Source organism: Falco punctatus (genome assembly GCF_963210335.1).
Source record: "Falco punctatus genome assembly, chromosome: Z".
NCBI classification, from domain to species: domain Eukaryota; kingdom Metazoa; phylum Chordata; class Aves; order Falconiformes; family Falconidae; genus Falco; species Falco punctatus.
This window is the reverse complement of record NC_137586.1, coordinates 15,895,990-15,917,700: the sequence shown is the minus strand read 5'-3', so window position 1 is coordinate 15,917,700 and position 21,711 is coordinate 15,895,990. Positions and strand designations below refer to the sequence as shown.

The 21,711-nt window shown below is 42.8% G+C and overlaps 2 protein-coding genes across 2 annotated transcripts in view; one reads left to right on the top strand and one right to left on the bottom strand.

Annotated features, from left to right (window-relative positions):
- The window catches only part of PLCXD3 (phosphatidylinositol specific phospholipase C X domain containing 3), a 99,766-nt gene that overhangs the window by 60,305 nt on the left and 17,750 nt on the right, over positions 1–21,711 (top strand). The gene's annotated exons all lie outside the window — the stretch shown is intronic.
- Positions 14,285–17,360, bottom strand: LOC308056591 (uncharacterized protein). Its single transcript, XM_080372202.1, has 2 exons — positions 16,670–17,360; positions 14,285–15,892 (listed from the first exon to the last, which is right to left on the bottom strand). The coding sequence occupies exon 2, from the start codon at positions 15,887–15,889 to the stop codon at positions 14,639–14,641; it is 1,251 nt and encodes a 416-aa protein (XP_080228328.1). The 5' UTR covers positions 15,890–15,892; positions 16,670–17,360; the 3' UTR covers positions 14,285–14,638.

Genomic DNA, 21,711 nt, shown 5'->3' with positions numbered 1-21,711 from the left:
TTCTAACTGCTGTTAAAGAAACTCCAGCACATGTATTTCCTCTATGCTACTGTGGGTTATTCAGAACCTGGGCATAATCCTGAATTATTTAAAGAGAAACACATCGAGGGAGAAACTTTTGTATCTTGAAAGGCAATCTGGCATTGAAGCCTAATGATACCTTACAGGATTGGCTTAGCCTTTTTTTTTTTTGTGTGTGTGTGTGAATGTGGGTTTTTCCATTTGTTTTCTTTTTAGAATGTGATTTCTTACCATGAGCACTGAACATCTTGCCTCGGATTTCCTTACTTGATGTCGACAAATCTATCTGAATGAACAAGATCATTTAAGTTTTTATTTATGCATTAAGCTTCAGGTATTGGGTAAATATTTTTTTCATTTTGGCTTATCAGCAAAGCCTGACACTGCAGAATTTGCATCCTTAACTACCTTTATACACCTTAACAATGTGTGGCTTTTCTCTCTGCATACCATCATACGTTATATCGAAGATACCAGGACACCATTGGAGTGAACTCGCCTCCTAACAGGCATTCATTTATCATACAGGAAAGAGACTGCAGACCATTGTAGAGGTTCTGTACGTGGAATACTGTGTTGACAGTCCATTAATTGTTACATTACAAAAAGAGCCATCTGTGCAAAAACATGCATTATTTATACCATTCTGACTTTGATAAATCACAGCCAGTTTTCAGCTTAAAGGCATATATGTGTGACTGTGTTCTTGACAACTTGGTAGGAAACCTAACACAATGCCAAGACACAAGAGCTATTTTTTCCCCCTTAAAAAAATAAAGGGTTGCAGGGTGTCACAAATTTATAATGCATGTCAATGGCCTGCTAATGTTCTGCTCCCTGCCTGGATCTGCCTGTGCCAGGAAGGTGTATCGGGAACAGTCCCCTTCTGTGAGATGAATGATGCAGTGCCTGTGACACTGCAACCTGCAACAAAAACATGCCTCATTTTTGAGAAAGGTTGAGCCATTTTTATGGCAGATTTCCTAAGCAACTGTTAACTTGAAAAAACAGGGCAAAACTTTACCTGAAATGGTAAAACACTGATGCAGAAGGTTTTGTAAGCAGTGGAGTATGATTCAGAAGTGCTTCAGTGACTGCACTTGAATATACTCCATGTATGTTTTTATAGGCTCCATTGGACTAGTGATCTTCCTTTCTGCTGAGTCTGAAGAGCACTTCTGTGTACTGAAATGCTACTTTGTTGATGGGTTTTACTGTTGAACCCTCAACTTGTTTTTGAGGGATTTGTTTTCCCTGGTAAACATCTTTCCAAGTGTTCTTGTCTCTTCTCGTTGCAGGGAGGTTGGACTAGATGACCTTTAAAGTTTGCTTGCCACACGAACTGTTCTATGATTCTTTAGCACAATCAAGAAACTACCAGGTTCTTCTTAAAGCTTGCTGCATCACTAAAATAACCATTAAAAAAATCTTTTCTTCTTTGGCTCGTAATGTGCTTCCTTGAAGCTGCTTAGAAAAATAAAAACTTCAAATGGATTCTGGATGTGTTTGGCTAAGCTCTGAATGACTTGAGCCTTTGAAGCCTTAGAATGCCTTTCTCTATAGCAAATTTTGAGATTATAAACTAACTTGAAATGTCAGTAACTGAGTAACAGTATCTGAATAACAGTTATAACAGTAACAGGGCTGGAATACCTGGAAATGTTGGTTTTCCAAATTTAACAGATTTTTTTGCATGAGCAACGTGTGTAATCATGTCTGCTGCAAGAATACTTTTTCCCTTCTTTGCCTAGCTCTTAACCTTTGCAAAAGAAAAGGACCTTTAAAATTATCTCCAAAGCTAGTATTTAATCTTCCAAGAGTGACATCTCATTTTGAATTTTTATTTTTATTTTTATTACAAAACTGTACTGTAGGAAGACACAGGCTTGGCATGTGTGTTAATTTACATACAAACTGAGTTTGTATATTGAGTGAACTGCTCTAAAAGTAAACATCAAGTATACTCAGAACTGCTCCTCATTTGATGATGATAAAAAAATAAATAGATGAGCAATTAAAGCATGCAGCACAGTAAGTAGAATTTGCAGAATTCTCTACAGTCTCACTGCATTAATGCATTTCAGTAATTTAGAAGTATGTAAACCATGCTAATGGAGCCAGGGCATATGGTCCAGCTGCACTGTGTTCGTGCATGAACTATCTGCTAAAAAAAAAATTTAAAAAAATTGTAAAAACATTATTCTGTACCTTTCAAAGTAAATGCACAGATCAGATCCCATTATTGTGTCCAGGTGGTAGGTAACATATGTGCTTTTGTTGCCAGTTTCTGTATAGATTTATACATTTTGTACTATTTTCTACTTATTAATGAACGCTGGCAAAGAGCTTTGCATTAAGAATGCAGTATCTTACTCTTGACAGCAGTTTTGTAACCATACTTGGATGGTGGTTTTCCCTTGCATTGAATTTTGAAAGAACTGAATGCAAAAGCACAGTAAGGTTGGATTTTTCAAATAATTCTGGTGTGATGTATTTGCCCCTAAATTAAATTTTACATTTAAGAAATGTTCATTTTGCATTTTCAAATAAAACCTGTTGTCTCTCCATGCACCCCCCACCCCCGGCATCTGTGCAGTGGCAATTTACATGTTCTCTGATGTTGTTTGTTATCCATGAGATTATTTACAATTTGAGCATTGGCCACCTTAGTGGAAGAACTTGTTTTCTCTCAGTTGCAGCATCTGTCAGACCAGGAAAAGTATGAGTGGGTGCCATACAGCAATCCATGCTCCTTTCTGCTTCTTTGTAGCTGATGTTGTGAAAGAGCATGGTAAAATATTATTCCATAGCCAGGATGGTTGGTTTAATAGCTTTTCATCATGGCTGCATGTGGTGGTGCAGGTCCACATGTTCAAACTTCAGTAGAGCAGTCTCCTAAGGCAATACATTTCAGAAGGAGATGAGATGTTATTTGTCAGCCTGTTACCCACAGCACAGGTATGCACAATAGGGAGGTCCGTGGTAACCTTGATTAAAAAACAGAACAAAAAACCAAACCAAAACAAACCCCAAAACCAAACCAAAAAAACCTACAAACACCCCCACCCCCCCACCACCCCCCACCCAAAAAAAATTAGTTTCATGCTCCTAGGACTGGATTCAGTAGAAGATATGCCAGGACTAATTTTTACTGATAATGCTTGCTTGCAGGTTTTGCTGTCATCACAGGTAATGCTCTGTGGGACAATGCTTTGAAAGAAGGAGAAAATATAAAGCCATCAAGCTTTCTATCCTGCACAAATAAAAGAGGGAAAAACTATTTCCTTAAGCTCTTCCTAGGACTGTAGCTCAGCATTACAAAACTTTTTAACACAGCTGTCATGTTCATTACTTGAATGAGGAGAGTTGCTTGAGTGTGTGTACATTATTTTTCTTGCATTTGCTGAAAATCTTTGAGGACTTCACTGTGCTTTCAGGCTTAGCATTGTCATGTGCTGTTGAAATGCCAAGAAATACTCTCTGATGAGCAACAGTACATACCAAATGAATTACGTATCCTCTGCTTATTGAATTAACTTCACAGTGAGGCAGCTGCCTTCTGTGCATCTGAAAGGTGGTTGTGAAACAGCCTTTTGATGACTGTAGACCTTTCTTCATAATAATCTGGTTTGTTTTCTGATTTGCAGTGAAATTACTAATTTTTATCTGTGACACTGGAGACAGCATGGTATTCTCTTTGTTGTCTCTGAGGTTGAATAATATAAAGGAAGAATACATATCCTTCAAAGGATGCAAAAATCCTGTGCTACTTTTAAAGCTTTCAAGAAATAGAAAATAAACACATACCCAGCCGGTTATCCTTAGAGATTAATTTGGAAATCAAGTGACAGTGTTCCCTGTAGCTCACATGTGACTAAATCCTTGCCTATCATGCTAAAGCTTCCCCCTTAGCAACCAAAGCAAATAATAAAATAAAATAAAAAAAATTTAAAAATCCTGTATATAAGAATGAACCTTTGAAGTGCAGGCAGAGCAGCCACACTATTAACATAACGGGTGGTAAGTAGGCCACAGAAACTCTCTGGAGAAAAGCCATGTCTGGGTGCAGTCATAAACTAAGCAGGGTCAGATATAGCTAGCAAATAGGTGGATATTATATGAAAAATAATCCCTGAAGTTGCAAGAAGTGGAATTTTTTTGAGCTGGTTACTGAAGGTGTACTCCTTCTCCAAGCCATATCTCGGCCAGCTGAATTTTCAAGAGTTTATGTTGCTGGAGGAGTGAGATTTGATTATATTTTGATCCATGATTGGTACCGACAACTGATGCAGTTCTTAAACTATGTTATGTGAAAAATAAAACCAGCAGAAAAATGTATTTTCCTAATTGTCTGGGCATCCCTCCCGCTTGTAACCTGGATGTATGTCTCCATTCGGAGCTGCAGGAGAGCAGCAGGCTCTGATGAGCTGGTTTGGGTTTAGGACTCAGCAGCCCCATAGCGGTGCAGGTGGCGTGTGAGCCCTTTAATGCAGAGAGGCCAGCGTGGGCTCGGTCCCCCGCTAGTGTGTGTGGTACAGGCACGCTTTGCCCTCACTGCATTGTGGAGGCAGCTTTCTGTGCTTGGGGGGGAGGGGGGTTGACCCCAGAAGGCCCAAATTCCTGTTTATTATTAGGAATAATATTAGAACACCATAAAACCTAAAGGCACAGGATTTTTAATAACTTTGTTAGGGAAAAGTGTATGTCTACCTGTTAGTAGTCTGTGGGATTTAGTCCAGAAAGGAGGTTGGCATGGTGGTCACCAGCTCTGTGACCACCAGTGTTGGTGGTGGCTTTGCTTTGCGGTGTTTGGGGTAGTTGGCTTGGGGTTTTCTTCTGGGCATGGGGATGTCTCACTTTCCCTCTATTTGGCCTGCTTGTAACTTTTATCATGTTATGCACCAAAACACTTGCTTGCAGTTATAGTATATACTGCATGACAACTTGTAAAAATATTTTTACGTGAGATCCTATCATCACACTCTGAGCACAGTCTGATCCTGTGTATACAGAAAGCACCAAGTGTTTTTCATCATGAAAAGGAAGTGTTCATTCCCTCAGCCCTGCTGCTGTAACCTGTCACTAATGTCTACTTGTCTTAAAGATTTCATGCTTCAACCTGCACAGCTGCTGTAGTGAAATTGCAAATGGCTCATTAAGTCATCTGGGTTTTCTTTGATCTTTCTGACATTACTTAGATCTCTAAGGAAACTCCACAGCTAATACATGCTAACAAGTGCTGACCGTGGGGAGAAATACATTTGTTGATGCTGGGCCTGGATCTGCCTAGCTGCTTTTACCTCATTGTGAAGGAAGCTGTTCCTTAATGGGTTGATCCTTTTCCTCTTCATTTATAAAGTACAAAATGAGCACAGCGGTTTACACAAAGAAGCCTTTCCAGATTGATTCGCGAGGTGGCATTCAAGCAGATAATGACTTTCTGTAATACAAAGACATTTAATACAAACCCAAGCAAATACAAGCTCAGCACGCATGACGTCTTGTCTCTATGTTGTATTAGCACTTGCATGCATTGCCTTCAGGACTAGGTGAGTAAGTAGGTCTATAGGCACGTCCTTGTCAATTTTTAAGCAGAGAACTGGGCAGCTCTGGACTAACTAACATGCAGTTACTATATGTTTGGAAGTTTGAATTTTTAGTCTTGGGTAGCGTCTCTGTGGTCCTGGAGTGGTAGGACATGGATAGAAATTGTCAGAATATTCCTGTCAGCTCTGAAAACCCTGTTGCATGTGCTGTATCATTCCTGATGGATTTGGGCAATTCTCAGCACCTTCTAAAGCCTTAGAGGACTTTCAGTTGTAATCTAGAGAGAACACATCCACACTGTCCCTGGAGAAGTCACCTGCGTATCCCCAGCTTCTGCAGTGGCTGTCTCCACTTGCATGGTAGGCTAAGGGAGCTACAGAAAGCCCCTGGGATCCATTGTCAGGAGGTACACCAAGCTTCCAATTAGTTTTACTAAACAGTGCCCCATGCTTACAATTAGCCTTTGTAGACTGAATGAGCAGTTAGACATGCAGGCTATAGCCAGAGCTGTATCGGGGCAAAGCATGTGGAAGAAACAGTAAGGGATCCTGGCTCCCTGGTGCCACATTTGTACAAAAGAAACAGCTGGAACAGAGGTAGTGGGAAAGGACTTGTAAACAGGGAAGGCAGACTAAAGGTGTCGCTGATGTACCACCTTCTGTACGGTGCAGAACTTGCATAGGGTATAAAAATGACCATGTTTTTCTTCCATTAAAACAGTGATGCTAAAGGTTGTTCCCTGGGAATTTGGTAATGTCTGGGATGGAATGCAATTCTTTCTTAGAGAACCACTGTCATGGTGAAAGATGCTGGTTTGATACCATATAAAGCTTAGTTTTATTTCTTTTCTTAAAGCCTGGAAATATTTAATCCTATTTTATTGATTTTATTTTTTTCCACTACAACATTACTCCTAGGCAAAGGCTTTATAATTCTGTTTTCTATCAGGATTGATTGGGGATGGGGGGAGTTGAGTGGGGTGGGGGTGTGTGTGTGTGTAGCTAAGTTATAAACTTCATGTAGTCAGAGATTATAGTAAGAGCTTGTCTATAATTATAATGATAGCATCGCATGCATTGTCCTAGGCTGTACAGTTGCTTCAACGGAGAGCAACCTATCATAGTAAAATGTCTTTCAGTTTTTCTCAGACACTAAGAAAAATAATGGAAGACATATCTTTAAGACATTGAATGATCACACAGTGGGATTTGACCTTTGGCAAGATTTTAATATTGTAGCTGTTGATCTGAGTGGTTTTGTAACTAAGCAACTGTCATCCAGAATGTATTATAAAATAGTATTAAGATATGAAGGACAGTGAGTGGACTAGGAACCGTGGTGAGATGCAGGCACTCTCCCACTGAAAATTTTTGGTTTCTGAGCCATAGCACAGGGGAGGAACCTTACTATAATTTCTTTCATGGTGGGGTGTTGAAACCTGCTTAACTTTCTTTCAGACAGCTCTGTGATGCTCTCAGTTGTGCCAGCAAGCACTATTGTGTAGTAAATCAAGAATGAAATCAGATCTTGGGTGATGGGCTCCTTAATTTTGCTGCTGGACAGTGAAGGACAGCCATGGACTTTTATTCCCTTCCCAGGAGGATTTACATACTCTGAGGTCTGAAACTGGCTCCTCTCCTTTTCCAGTGAGACCTGTTCAAATTACAACCCTGAAGCAATGCCATAATACAGATAATTCCTGCAGGTGTGGCAGTGTGCTGTGTTGCTTGTGTAACTGGGAAGGGAACGTTTTAGCCAGTGTGCTCACTGCCTTGTTTGCCAGGGTTTGAGAGGATATTGCAAAGAAGCTCACCTCCTTATGAGCAGGCTTCTTCCCGGAGTTAAATTCCTTACAGTTTCCCTTGGTTTCACTGCTTACCAGAGGACAGCAACAACAGGGCCACCCTTCTGCTCCCTGCTTTTAATTGAGGATAATGCTAAGGCAGTGAGGACTCAACTCCTCAGTATTCTTCCCTGCTGTCCCAACTGAGCCATCAGCTGGGTGGTGCTTGTGACTACTGTCCCTACATCAGGAGAAGGATCTGCCTCGACTCAGGACCACTGTTGTCACATCGTTTCCTTAGCTGCCTTTCACCATCTCTCTCCTCCCATGCATACTTTTTTTACTTTGCTTTCATTTCTGCCTTAGGGCTGTGGCAAGCAGTCAGCCCAGCAAGTTTCATTTTTGTTTCAGCTGCATATGCAGTGGTGATGGTTAGGATTTGGACAATTGAGATTAAATAATTAAACCTGAAACCAGTGTTACCATCAAGCCTTTAAGGTTGCCACTTGGAGGAATTCGGAGAGGATGTTGTGTACCCGGAGATGCTGTTTCAGGCGGTCATAGGGTGCAAGGTGGGCGGTCCAGAAGTTTATTGCTGCAAGGTCATCAAGGTGTTTGTGTGTTGTCTAAGACAGGCGCTGTTTCTCTGAAGAGTATGAGCACACAGTGTGGCAAGTGTCTGTGCCTGGTTTGGTCCGTCTGTTAAGCATCCTTCTGCAGAAGGTAAAGGACAGGGCTCAGCTGAGAGGGATGAGTAAGGTCACCTCTGCGGCACTGGAAAGCAGAGCCATGCTCTCTTCCTGCTCTCACACCAGGCACAATAAATTCTGCGCCTGTTGCTAATCTCAGCTCAGAGAGTGTTTGGCTGATAATAATCTGTCTCACCTAGTGGCATTTGTGGCTGGCTCCCTCTCTCCATCAGACAGCTTTTCAGTGCTATTACTGTCTGACTGCACTAGAACAGAAGAGACATAAATTCAGCTTGAATGGTTTTCTCTTGGTGAAAATCTCCCTCCTTTGAGCTCTGCAGTCTGAGGAACATTTGTGGGAGTAGTAATCCATATGAGGAACATCTGGTTTTGTTTTTTTTTTTTCCTAAACTATTTGTCATGAGAGTTATCGGTGGGCTGTTGCTGAAAAATAATTTCTAGCTCAGGCAGGACTTTTCTTTATTCTCTAGTAACTGGAAATAGTGCATTGGATGGACTGACCACAGGCTTGTTACTGCAGTTCCCTCTAGTAACCTGCTAGCTTCTTTTCTGCTTGCAGCCAGCATCAGCCATACTGCCTGTGCAGCTTTTCTCAGGGTACATCTATTCTGAGATCCAGACTCACATCTGGTTATTTTTTAAAGTAGTGTGTACTTTTCTCCAGGTGTATGCTTGTGAACTCTTCTCATCTCTCAAATAATGTGTCTGCTGATGCACAATATACCAGTGCATTGGGATGTGCTGACCCGAGTCAGTTCTGCATGGAGGTGTGCAAGGTCTCTCTGGCTGGTCTTTGACACTTGAGGTGAGGCAGATGCTCATCTGAGGCTGAACACCATCAGCATCTTGTGTGAGAGGTCTGCAGAAGGAAGGGGACTGCAGCAGCTCTATGGTGAATGTGCAGCTTGGTCTGTATCCCACAAGAGTGTGAGCCACTGCAGGGACTCTCATGCTCAGTGCATGGCTGATGTAACAGGTCTCTGTTTTCTTGTGCTGATGGAGTGGAGTGGTCCAGCACGTCTCCGTGTCATGGTTAAAGAGGAGGGAATGACCTCTTTCTGCAACCTCTCTTGGCAGTCTCTCTTCCCACGCCTATTGAGTGGATGGACCTCAAGGCAGGGAGTGGGGGAGCAAAGTCCCTCCCACTGTAAGAGAAAAACGGGTTCAAGACCCCCCTGAAGAACTTGAAAATACAGAGGTTTATGGGATCTGACTGACGTGCGGAAAGCAGACTCCACAATCTGTAAGATTGTAAAGTAGGTATGTTTATTCAGCGCTGGGCAGCACGGGGGAGTAGTCCCGCCAAAACCGTGTGCGCCTGATACGAAAACTTGCTCTGTTTTTATAAGACAACTCATTACATATTCATAATATGATGTAATACGCCTATACATATGCATTACCTATCCCCGCTTTGTATTAAAATTAGTTCTGCAAGTCATTTCCATATCTCTCTCTCGACTGAGTTTGCGCAGTGTCCCCTGGTGGTGGTCGTCAGGGGTCCTGAGGATGAAGGCAGGTGAGTCTTCCTCGTGACCCCCACATCTGGCGCAGGCTCAGTAACGTCCTGCTCTTTGTCCAAACCGCAGAACCAGCTTTGGCTTGTTCTTGCAAGGTTGTAATCTTTCTTTGGACTTATATGGTCATAAAGCTGGACTTATATGGTCATGAAGCCCTTTACTCCCGTACACCTTATCACAGTACCCAAGCAAACCGTGTAAGATTTGGCAAACAGCTTAAATTTTGCAATTTTTACCCTAAACAGCTAAACAGACTATTACAATTGTTAAACTCTACCCTATCTCTTACCCACCCCCCCTCTCTCAGTCCCCCCTTTTCAAAGAAATTAGTAAATTCTTTTACTCAGACTCGAAGTATTGATTAGATTCTAATTTTTGTCGCAGTTGATTTCTCTTCCATTCGCTATAGGAATTTCCAGTTCCCTTAAAACACCAAAATCCACAACGGACAGCTATACTAATAATTAAAAATAGAAAGACAATTACAATGATCATTACAAATAATTGTTTTAACCATGTTAGATTGGGCAGCCAGGATGTCAATTTCTCCCATAATTCAAAAAAAACTCCAAGAAGTGTTGTCTTGTGTCACTTTATGTAGAATATTTACTTGTTTCCTTATTTCTTGGAGGTCCTCGGTGATTCGCCCGCTCTGATCTGCATACATGCAACAATCTACATTGATCACAGTGCATACCCCTCCTTGAAAGGCTAATAGCAAATCTAAGGCCATACGATTCTGTGATACTATTTTCGATAAGTCAGTAACTTCCTCCTGGAGTGCCAGGAGGGCATCAACTGTTCTATTTTCCACTGTTTCTATTACAGCTGAGATGTTTATTATTGCCTTTTCCAACTCACTAACCCCTAAAAACGGAATGAACCATCGCGCAAAACTGTGGAAACTCGTTGGTCTGTTTATGAGGGGGTTATTTACAACGTTTCGTTTTTTCCTTATGGGGGGTTGTATTAACCTGTCAATGATAGTAATATTGGGGACCAGACCTCCCAGAGTGCATGCTCCTCGCCATCCTATGGGCAAGACTTTATGAGCCGTTGTGCCACACAACCAATACCACCCTGTCCCTTGTGGGGTCGGGAGACCGGTATAGTTCAATTTCAAAAATCCCAAATCTCTACCTGTCATATTTAATGTACGACTTCTGTTACAATTTAGGTGTTCTCCCATAAACAGCCCTTTTCCCGAACTTACCAGGCAGTTATCCCCTAATATGCTGGTCTCTTCAACAGTTATTTTTAGTCCCTGTCTCCACTTAACCTGAGGGTCTGTGCTCCAGATTGTATTTCCCCAAAAGGAGCCGTCTTGGCGGTTCATTAGGGAAACTGGCAGTGGGATGCCTATTAACGGTATCTCATAACCAGCATGTCTTGGTATTTGGGTACAGATCCAGCAATCTGTTTTATTTAAAATTTTGGTGATGTTTTGAATCGCCTGTACATACCAGTTCTCTCGCCAGGCCGCTGTGTCTATCACCTGTAAAATTATCAGAATCATGTTAAATTTAACCCACATCCTATCTTTTTAGCTTGAGCTTTAATGGCCCTTGAATTTCTGATGTCCAAAGCTTTTGTGGCGACTTCTTCACACGGGTATGATGAATCCAGGAATTCTGTTCTTTAATTTTGATTGCTGTGAAGGAGGTGAGGAGTACTTGGTATGGTCCTTCCCACTGTGGTTTCAAGGTTTTTTCTGCAAGAGACTTTACATATACATAATCTCCAGGTTGAATATCATGTACAGGCCCATCCAGACCCCTTCCTCGGGTCCCAATTACATGTTTTCCAATTTTATTGAGCTGTTTGCTCAATGCCACCATATAGGAAGTCATAATTTCGTCCCCAATTTGCATTGATGTCCCCTTTTGTATTCCATAGGGGCGTCCATACAGAATTTCAAAAGGGCTCAGTCCTTCCCTTGCCCTCGGTCTTGTCCGTATACGCAAAAGGGCTAAAGGGAGAGACTGAGGCCATGGCAAGTTTGCTTCTTGTCCCAATTTTACAATTTGCTGTTTGATTAAGTGGTTCATTTTCTCCACTTGGCCACTCGACTGAGGGCGATATGGGGTGTGAAGTTGCCAATCTATACCTAAATGGTGGCTGGTTTGTTGCACTATTTTTGAAACAAAGTGTGGTCCTCTGTCAGAGGATATGGTTGCTGGAACCCCAAAACGCGGTATTATTTCTTGTATTAGTATTTTAGTTACCTCCCGAGCCTTGGCAGTTCTGGTTGGGAACGCTTCTGGCCAACCTGAAAAGGTATCAGTTAATACCAGCAAATATCGGTACCCCCCTTTTCTTGGAAGTTCTGTGAAATCAACCTGCCATTGTTGTCCAGGCCCATTACCCTTTCCAATCTGGCCCATTTCTAGTTTGGGAGTATTCTTTGGATTAGTTTGGAGGCAAAGTTCACACTGTTGAGTCACCTGTCTCACTGTGGTATATAAGTTTCTAGCTACAATATCTTTTATCAGATGCTTATACAGACCCTCCATTCCCCAATGTCTCTTCCTATGTTCTTCCCGTATTAAATGCCACAGTAAATATGAGGGAACAATTAACTTTCCCTGTGGGGTATAAGCCCATCCCTCTTCATTATACGACCCTGCTAAGTCTGAAATGAGTTTCTGATCTTCCTTAGTATATTTTGGTTTATCTTGTAGGGAAATATGCCTATCGGGAATTAAAGCCCCTGCCACTCTTATTTTCATTTTGGCCACTTGTTTTGCCTCTCTATCCGCCAGTTCATTCCCTTTTTCCAAATCTGAGCTCACTCTCTGGTGTGCCTTAATATGCACAATTGCCACTTTCTCAGGGAGTTGAACAGCTTCTAGTAACTTCAGAATTTCTTCTGCATGTTTGATATTTTTCCCTTGGGAGTTCAATAAACCTCTTTCTTTCCAAATTGCTCCATGTGCGTGTACAACTCCAAAAGCATATTTTGAGTCTGTGTAAATGTTTACAGTTTTGCCCTGAGCCAACTTCAGAGCTCGAGTTAGGGCAATTATTTCTGCCTTTTGTGCGGAGGTGTTCATGGGCAAAGGTCCTGACTCTATTACCTCTTGACTGGTGGTGATGGCGTATCCAGCGTGTCGATTGCCATTCAGGACATAGCTGCTCCCGTCTGTGAACCAGTTTTCTCCATTTTCTATGGGGCTATCCTTTAAGTCTGGGCGACTTGCGTATGTCGCTTCAATAGTTTCTAGGCAGTCATGATGCACTGGCTCTCCTGTGTTTCCACTGAGAAAAGAAGCTGGGTTGACAATGTTAGTAACCACGATTTCCACATCATCCTGTTCCACTATTACAGCTTGATATCGCAGGAATCTTTGTGGAGATAGCCAGTGTCCACCCTTTGCTTCCAATACTGCCGACACTGCATGGGACACAAAAACAGTCATTTTCTGGCCCAGGGTGAATTTTCGGGCTTCCTGTATATTTAGTATCACAGCCGCAACTGCCCTTAGGCATCCAGGCCAGCCCTTTGCAGTCGCGTCTAACTGTTTAGAGAGGTAGCCAACTGCCCGACGATACGGACCTAGCTCCTGTGCCAATATTCCTAGGGCAATGCCCTGTTTCTCATGAGAGAAAAGGAGAAACGGCTTACCCACATCCGGGAGTCCTAAGGCCGGGGCTGACATCAGAGCCTTCTTTAGTTGTTCAAAAGCTTGTTCGGCCTCTTTATTCCATTCGAGGTGTTTCTGCTCAGTCGCTGTCAGCGCATATAATGGTTTAACAAGCAGTCCATAATTGTAGATCCACAATCGACACCACCCTGTCATTCCCAGAAAGGTTCGCAATTCCTTTACCATCTGGGGTTTTTTAGTTTGGCATATCACCTCTTTGCGGGCCTGCCCCAAAGTTCTCTGTCCCGCACTGATTTCATAGCCCAAATAATTCACTTTACGCTGCATTACCTGAGCCTTCTTCCTAGACACCCTGTATCCTTGAAGCCCTAAGAAATTCAACAGACTCACCGTCCATGCCATACAATCTTCCTCTGTGTTGGTAGCGATCAGAATGTCATCCACATACTGTAACAATTTTCCTTTCTCGGACGGGGCTTCCCAGGATTCCAGGTCTCTCGCAAGCTGATTGCCGAAAATGGTAGGACTATTCTTAAACCCTTGCGGCAACACCGTCCAAGTGAGCTGGGTCCTTCGACCACTTTTAGGATTTTCCCACTCAAATGCAAACAACTTTTGACTGGCTTCGTGGAGAGGGAGGCAAAAGAAAGCATCCTTTAAATCTAGAACAGTAAACCAGATTAATTCAGATGCCAATGCAGTCAGTAGGGTATACGGATTTGCCACGACTGGGTAGAGATCCTCAGTAATCCTGTTCACTGCGCGCAAGTCTTGAACCACCCTATATGACCCATCGGACTTCCGAATAGGTAATATAGGAGTATTGAATTCAGACTCACATTCCTTTAATAGTCCTAGCTGCAAAAATTTTTCTATCACCGGCCGGATTCCTTCCCTGTCCTCTTTCTTTAGAGGATATTGTTTAATTCTTACCGGTCGTTGACCTTCCTTTATCTTAACTTCAACAGGTGGAGCATTTTTCGCTCTTCCAGGCACATCAGTAGCCCAGACTCCTGGATACACTTGGTTCAGAATTTCCTCATCGATTTTCCCTTCTGAGGGGAGACTAGTTAGGACTAGACTTAATGCTTGTGTATATTGTTGATCCTTTACCTCCAAAGTAATTTCCCCTTTTTCAAACGTGATCTTTGCTCCTAATTGTTCCAACAAATCTCTCCCCAAAAGTGCCTTTGGAGAGTTGGGCATATATAAGAACTTGTGGATACCCCATTGCTTTCCCAATTTATACTTTAAAGGTTTGCAAAAATACGCCTTTTCACTTTGGCCAGTTGCTCCCTGTACTACAACGTAATCATCTCCTAAAGGAATTAAGGCTTGATTTAAAACCGAATATGTTGCTCCTGTATCTATCAAAAACTTCACTTGCTGCTGCTTTTCCCCTAGCTTAATTGTAACCAGTGGATCCGCTAGGGTAGATTCCCCAGGTTCCCGTCAGTCTTCTATTACATTGGCTATCTTCACATTCGCTGAGGTTTTCCGACCCCCTTCCCTGTTTCTAGGACATTCCCTTTTCCAATGACCAAAGCCCCTGCATATAGCGCACTGATCCCTTTCCAATCGAGACGAATCTCGCCTACCACCTCTCCGTTCCCCTTTTTCTTGAATGGCAGCTATCAATTTCTTTTGTCCCCGCCGATATTCTTCTTCTCTATTACTAAACACCCTCCACGCTTCATCCAACAATATCTCTAAGTTTCTACCTTCTGTAGAACGCAGCTTTTGAAGTTTTCGCCTTATGTCCCCTGCAGATTGACCCAGGAATAAAGAAACTAATTGCTGGATCCCTACCTCAGACCCAGGGTCTAGCGGCGTGTTACGACGCATCACATCCCTCAGCCGATCCAGGAACTCAGACGGGGACTCAGAAGGAGTTTGCTTAACTGCATATAAAGCTGACCAGTTTATAGTTTTGGGAATTGCTCTCTCCATTCCCTTCGAAACCCATTCCTGATATTCCTGTAATCTTTGCATATGTGCCGATCTATTAGCATCCCACTTTGGGTCTTGGAGGGGGAAATGTTCCTTAACATCCCCTCCTGTAATTTTATAATGATCTTCGGCCAAATTTCCTGCTGTTTTCAGAACTAGCTGTTTTTCAGTTTCAGTCAAATATTCCAATAATAATTGTATATCATTCCAATCGGGATTGTGTTGTTTTACGATAAATTGGAAATGCCTGGCTACACTTATCGGGTCACTTCTATAATCCTTTGCAATCTTTCTCCACTCTCCCAAATCAGCAGTGGAGAAAGGCACTTTAATTAGCATTGTTCCACCATCTGGCCCCACCGCCTCTCGGAGGGGTGCTTGTAAAGTAGTCAGGGCAGACTTCTGCCGAGTGTGGGAAGATACAGGGCTATCAGGAGGATTAAAAGCTCCTTCTGAATCCACATCCTTGTCCCGTGCCCGGGGGGGAGGTTTAAACAAGTCATCTAAGTCTTGTTCTGGGGCTTGGTGAACTTTGTCTGCCTTTGTACACCTCTGCCCAATGCTGCAGGAAGAACAGCATCTTTTTAGTTTACTTCTACCCCCTTTATTTTCTCGCTCCAATGCGAGTACCATAGGGTCCTGTGGGGGTATTATCCCACAGTCCCTTTGCCACTCCGGATGGTTTCGCAGAGTGAAAAACATATCTGCATATGATACTTCATCCCATTTCCCTTCTCTTCTCAAGAACAGCATAAGCTGTAACAAAGTATTATAATCCAATGTTCCATTAAATGGCCACTTAACTTCGCCCTCTAACTTATACAATGGCCACCACTGATTACAATATTTAATGAGGGTCTTTTTACTTTCTGTGCTTCCCTTCCCTACAATATCCTTCCAATGGGCGAGTATACAACCCAGAGGACTTTTTTTCAGTATCCCTCCTTGGGTGTTACCCATTTTCAATATACTCTTAAGGGATTTAAACTGACTTTTAAATTCTCTTTTCACGCCTGTCTGCCACACTCTCACTTATTCTCACTCAATTCCACTCTCACGGACGTCCATGCACTCAGAGAAAATCACACACATCACTTCACACAAACACTATGGTTCGACAAATTCAAATCGGTAGTCTATTCCAAATGCCTTATTGCCATAACCAAAATCAATACCAAAAGAAAGCTAACATAGCATCGCTCCAGTTAACAACCTTCTAGCAGCTGCAAATATCTTGTAAATTACAAGAGGCCCGCTTACCCTTCTCCTGCTTCTCATATACCGGTCATTAGCAGGTCCATCCTGGCTCCCAACAACGGGATACAGCGGTTACCTCAAACTCAGTCGATCTATCCCCGAGATCGCTACCGGCCGCTCTATCGGCCAGCGAGTTTCCCAATTGCAGTCCCAAACTGCAGTCCCAAACCCTACAGGTACCCAACCCACGGGCACTATGCTGCACGCCAGACGTCTCTGCGCGATTTATCAGCAGCCCCGAATGTGCGTACACTTAAATCCCTTCGTTAAACATACCGTTAAATCCGCAGCTTCAAGAGGCTGTTGTCCACTCCCGCGGTGATCGGCCGGCAGCGGAGACTCCTCCGAGTAAAATGCTCGGGGCGCGCCTAGGAGCGTCCGCTCCGCAGTCGGTCCCGCAGCCGAGTGGAGATCCTCCTGGCTGGCTCGCCAAAACTGACGTGCGGAAAGCAGACTCCACAATCTGTAAGATTGTAAAGTAGGTATGTTTATTCAGCGCTGGGCAGCACGGGGGAGTAGTCCCGCCAAAACCGTGTGCGCCTGATACGAAAACTTGCTCTGTTTTTATAAGACAACTCATTACATATTCATAATATGATGTAATACGCCTATACATATGCATTACCTATCCCCGCTTTGTATTAAAATTAGTTCTGCAAGTCATTTCCATATCTCTCTCTCGACTGAGTTTGCGCAGTGTCCCCTGGTGGTGGTCGTCAGGGGTCCTGAGGATGAAGGCAGGTGAGTCTTCCTCGTGACCCCCACATCTGGCGCAGGCTCAGTAACGTCCTGCTCTTTGTCCAAACCGCAGAACCAGCTTTGGCTTGTTCTTGCAAGGTTGTAATCTTTCTTTGGACTTATATGGTCATAAAGCTGGACTTATATGGTCATGAAGCCCTTTACTCCCGTACACCTTATCACAGTACCCAAGCAAACCGTGTAAGATTTGGCAAACAGCTTAAATTTTGCAATTTTTACCCTAAACAGCTAAACAGACTATTACAATTGTTAAACTCTACCCTATCTCTTACCCACCCCCCCTCTCTCATGACAAGATGCATCCCAGAGTCCTGAGGGAATGGGCTGATGGAGTTGCCAAGCTGCTTTCCATGGTATTTGAAAGGTCCCGGCAGTCAGGTGAAGTCCCCGGAGCCTGGCAAAAGGGCAGCATTGCACCCATTTTTACCAAGGGTAGAAGGCAGGGCCCTGGGAATCTACTGACCTGCCAGCCTCCCCTCTGTGCCTGAGAAGGTCGTGGAACAGACTCTTCTAGAAGCTGCGCTAAGACCTGTGGAGGGCAGGGAGGTGATTCAAGACAGCCAGCATGGCTTCACCAAGGGCAGGTCCTGCCTAACCAACCTGGTGGCCTTCTATGATGGAGCGACTACATGCATCAGTGGACAGGGGAAGACCTGCAGGTGCCGTCTATCTGGACTTCTGTAAGGCCTTTGACACGGTCCCTGATAATATCCTTCTTTCTAAATTGGAGATATGGATTTGATGGGTGGACTATTCAGTGGATAAGTAATGGGCTGGATGGTCATATCAAGGGAGAAGTGGCTCCGTGTCCCAATGGAGTACAGTGATGAGTGGTATCCCTCAGGTGTATGTATTGGGACCAGCCCTGTTTAATATCTTAATCAGTGACAGACAGTGAGATTGAGGGCACCCTCAGCAGATTTGCAGGTGACTCCGAGCTGAGTGGTGCGGTTGACATGCCTGAGGAATGCCATCCAGAGGGACCTGGACAAACTCAAGAAGTGGGCCCATGTAAACCTCTTGAGGTTTAACAAGAAAGTGTGCAAGGTCCTGCACCTGGTCAGGGGAACCCCTGGTATCAATGCTGGCTAGGGGATGAATGAATTGAGGGCAGCCCTGTGGGTAAGGACTTGGAGGTACTGGTGGGTAAAAAAGCAGGACATGAACTGGAAACATGCACACACAGCCCAGAAAGCAAACCATATGGGCTGCACCAAAAGCAGTGTGGCCAGCAGGGCGAGGGAAGTGATTCTGCCCCTCCACTCTGCTCTGTTGAGACCTCACCTGGGGTACTGCATCCAGCTCTGCAGCCCTCAATACAAGAAAGACAAGGACCTGTTGGAGTGGGTCCAAAGGAAGGCCAAAAAATGGTCAGAGGGATGGAACACCTCTCCTGTGTGGACAGGCTGAGAGAGTTGGGGTTCTTCAACCTAGAGAAGAGAAGGCTCTGGGGAGACTTTACTGCAGCCTTTCAACAGTTCAAGGGGGCTTATAAGAAAGATGGGGACAGACTTTTTAGCAGGACCTGCAGTGATAGGGATAATGGTTTTAAACTAAAAGAGGGTAGATTCAGATGAGATATAAGGAAGAATTTTTTTATGATGAGGGTAGTGTAACACTGGAACAAGTTGCCCAGGGAGGCAGTAGTCACCCCATCCCTGGAACCATTCAAGGCCAGGTGTAGGGGGCTTTGAGCAACCTGATCTGGTTGAAGATGTTCCTGCTGATTGCAGGGGGCGGGACTAGCTGGCCTTTACAGGTCACTGCTGACCCAAACTGTTCTGTGTTTCTATGACTTCTTTGTTATGATGATTCTCAATCAAAGATCTATCTTGGCTTTACCCTGGGAGGATTTTAGTTTATTGTTGATGCATCCTTTGCAATCCCTTGCTATATTTTTACAAGCTATAGAATGCATTTTTTAGTCTACCTTTTCTCTCGTGGTCTCTGATGTGGTTTGTTTCATTTGTGATATAGCAACCCTGTTTCATCAATATGGAGTTCTCATTAAATAAAATACAAGATCAGTTCAGAAGTTACCAGTATTACGGGAAAAATGAGAGTGCTTACAATATCTGCCTACTCGTAGTGCTGATCAGAGCCAGGAAGAGCTCTCCAAATCATCCAAACATCTTTGTTTTTAAAGCTAATTTGAGGTCACATAAGTGGTATGTTGGTTAATATTTTATTTCCTTGTTTAGGAGTTTGGTCTACAGTTGTTAGATGTGGCAGCAAGTGCATGTTTGTGTAAATTGTTTCAGCCTAGCAATTACAAAACCACTTGTCCTTTTTCCCATTAGTGCAGCTTTTTATTGAAAACTGCAGGTGTTTTAAGTTTTACTCTTTTTTTCAGCAATGTATCTTTCAGTGTTTTTCTCCAAGGGAAGTCTATTTTAGCAAAATAATTAATATGTCAAAACATTGCAACTTTGTACTTCTATTACATTTGTCTTATCTTCAGATTTATGCTACAGTGTTAATAGCAATGTTTAAAGCTGCTTCTATATTCACAAGTTTTCATTTCTGTTTTCAGAAATAGGTCTTGAACTTTATTTGATGGGAAAGGCCAACATTTTCTATTTGCTTTCTAATTAGAAACAAAATCACATTTTGAAATGCTGGAGTTTCTCACAGAACAGCAGTTCTTCATTTCAGACTAGACAAACCACAATAGTCGTGTGGCACTGAAGTACCCAGCCTTTACTTGCCCCTCAATATCATTGTTGATCAAGTGACAGTCTGCAGACAATATCATACTTTTTCTCTCATTCCTAATGTCCATTTTAATTTTGTTTATGTCTATTAGAAATGACATTTTTATCCATTAGTTATAGGGTGACTACTACTGGCTAAGTAAAGCAGAAGTATTATTAACAATAATTTACCTGGTGTGCACGGTAATAAAACACTGTGGAAGGACAGAATACTTCAGGGAGACACTGTCTAAGACAGAGTGTGGCACATCTCCAGGACTTTTACCTTTTTGCAGAAAAAGTAAGTCAGAACCTGTTTTTAATTCTTCTCTAAGAAAGTTCAACCTCATTATTTTTACCAAGTGAAATGCCCTGACTGCCCTCTTTAAAATTCAAAATGATTTGAAGTCAAGGCAGACAGCATGATGGTAGATGTAGTCTAGAGTTAGTGATTTGGGACTATGCAATGTGAAAGAATCTGACTCAGCTTTATGACTGATCTGAATTTTGTTGTCAGTCATGTTGCCATTGATTGCATCATTCACACATTTCAAGGCTGCTGGCTGTAAGTTTGAGTTAAAAGAAAATACGACTATCAGCATTTGATTACAAAATCTGCCAATGATTACTGTTAAAAACAAGGGCTTGAAGGTCAACAGAGGTGTCTACCAGAGTGAAATAAGCAGATTTTATTGCTTCCAGGAGATTCCTTTGCACAGTGCAGTAAGTAAACTGTACCACTGTTACCTTAATGATAGACCCTTCTGAGCTGGTTAAAATAACTATTAATCCTGCTTATCTTCATGTTAGGTTCTGCTATATTCAGTGTGGAGCTTGGAAGTTAGTTTTTCATCCAGTTTTTGAATTGTCAGAATTCTTCTTGGAGTCATCTGGGAGCCTTCTTCTGGTATCACATCTCCTGGTATCACTGGGGAACATGTTTTATAAAAGCTTTAAGAAGTGAATACATTTAAACAGGGAGGAGAGTGATCTGTCTAATCTCCATAGCAGAACTGCTGAAGGACTAGCATGAGCATTGCACGCATTAAAACAGACCTATGAAAACAGTGGTTTAGAGCACAGAGCCGCAAACATAATGCCCTTATCTAAAAATGGCAGGGGAATGGTCTGAGCTCCCACAGGCTTTCGGGAGAAGGCGAGGCTGAAGAGCTTAACTGGAAAGGAGTGATAATTAAAGAAACAGAGGCTAATGGAAAGTAAGACAAATGTGGATGAGGTTTTGCCAAAAGTGGATGGTGTCAAATGATCTTCCATTTGTTTTTGTAACTAATAATATGGAAGTTTTACAGGAAAATTCTGGGATTTCAATAATGCAGCTGGTAAAGTGTTGAATGGGATATTGCAAATTCCAAAATGAAATTTGGGAGTCAGAAATGGAGTTGGGACTGGTTGGAAGTACTAGACTGAAGAGAAGGTAATGGTAGCATTCCTCAGAGAGCCTGGTTGTCTCTGATATTTCTGTGAAGGACCTTGAATTCAGCTTTAGGAGACTGCTGATGGAGTTTGCTGATAACACAAAGTAAGAGGCTATCTTGATAGCTGGGAAGCTGAGGGATGACATACAGCAAGAACTGGATGCCTGCAGAATTTAGAAATGAGCTGGAATTCAGTGGTATAAAATGCAAGGTCATAATGATAGGAGCAGGCCCTGGTAAGGTGGATCTCATCAGCTGGGGATGAGAGTGTCGCCCCTGTCTGGCTAAAGCTGAGCCCTCAGTGGAAAGCATCTGTGAAAAAAGCACTATCTTCTTGATATGCACTGAGGCATTTCCAGCATGTGCAGATTGCTGCCCAAGGTGTGAGTAGGGTATTTTTAGGATATTCTGTGCAATTCTGATCATCCAT

Coding starts and splice junctions, on each gene's coding strand:
- LOC308056591 (XM_080372202.1), bottom strand. CDS start 15,889: ATGCTGTTCTTGAGAAGAGAAGGGAAATGGGATGAAGTATCATATGCA.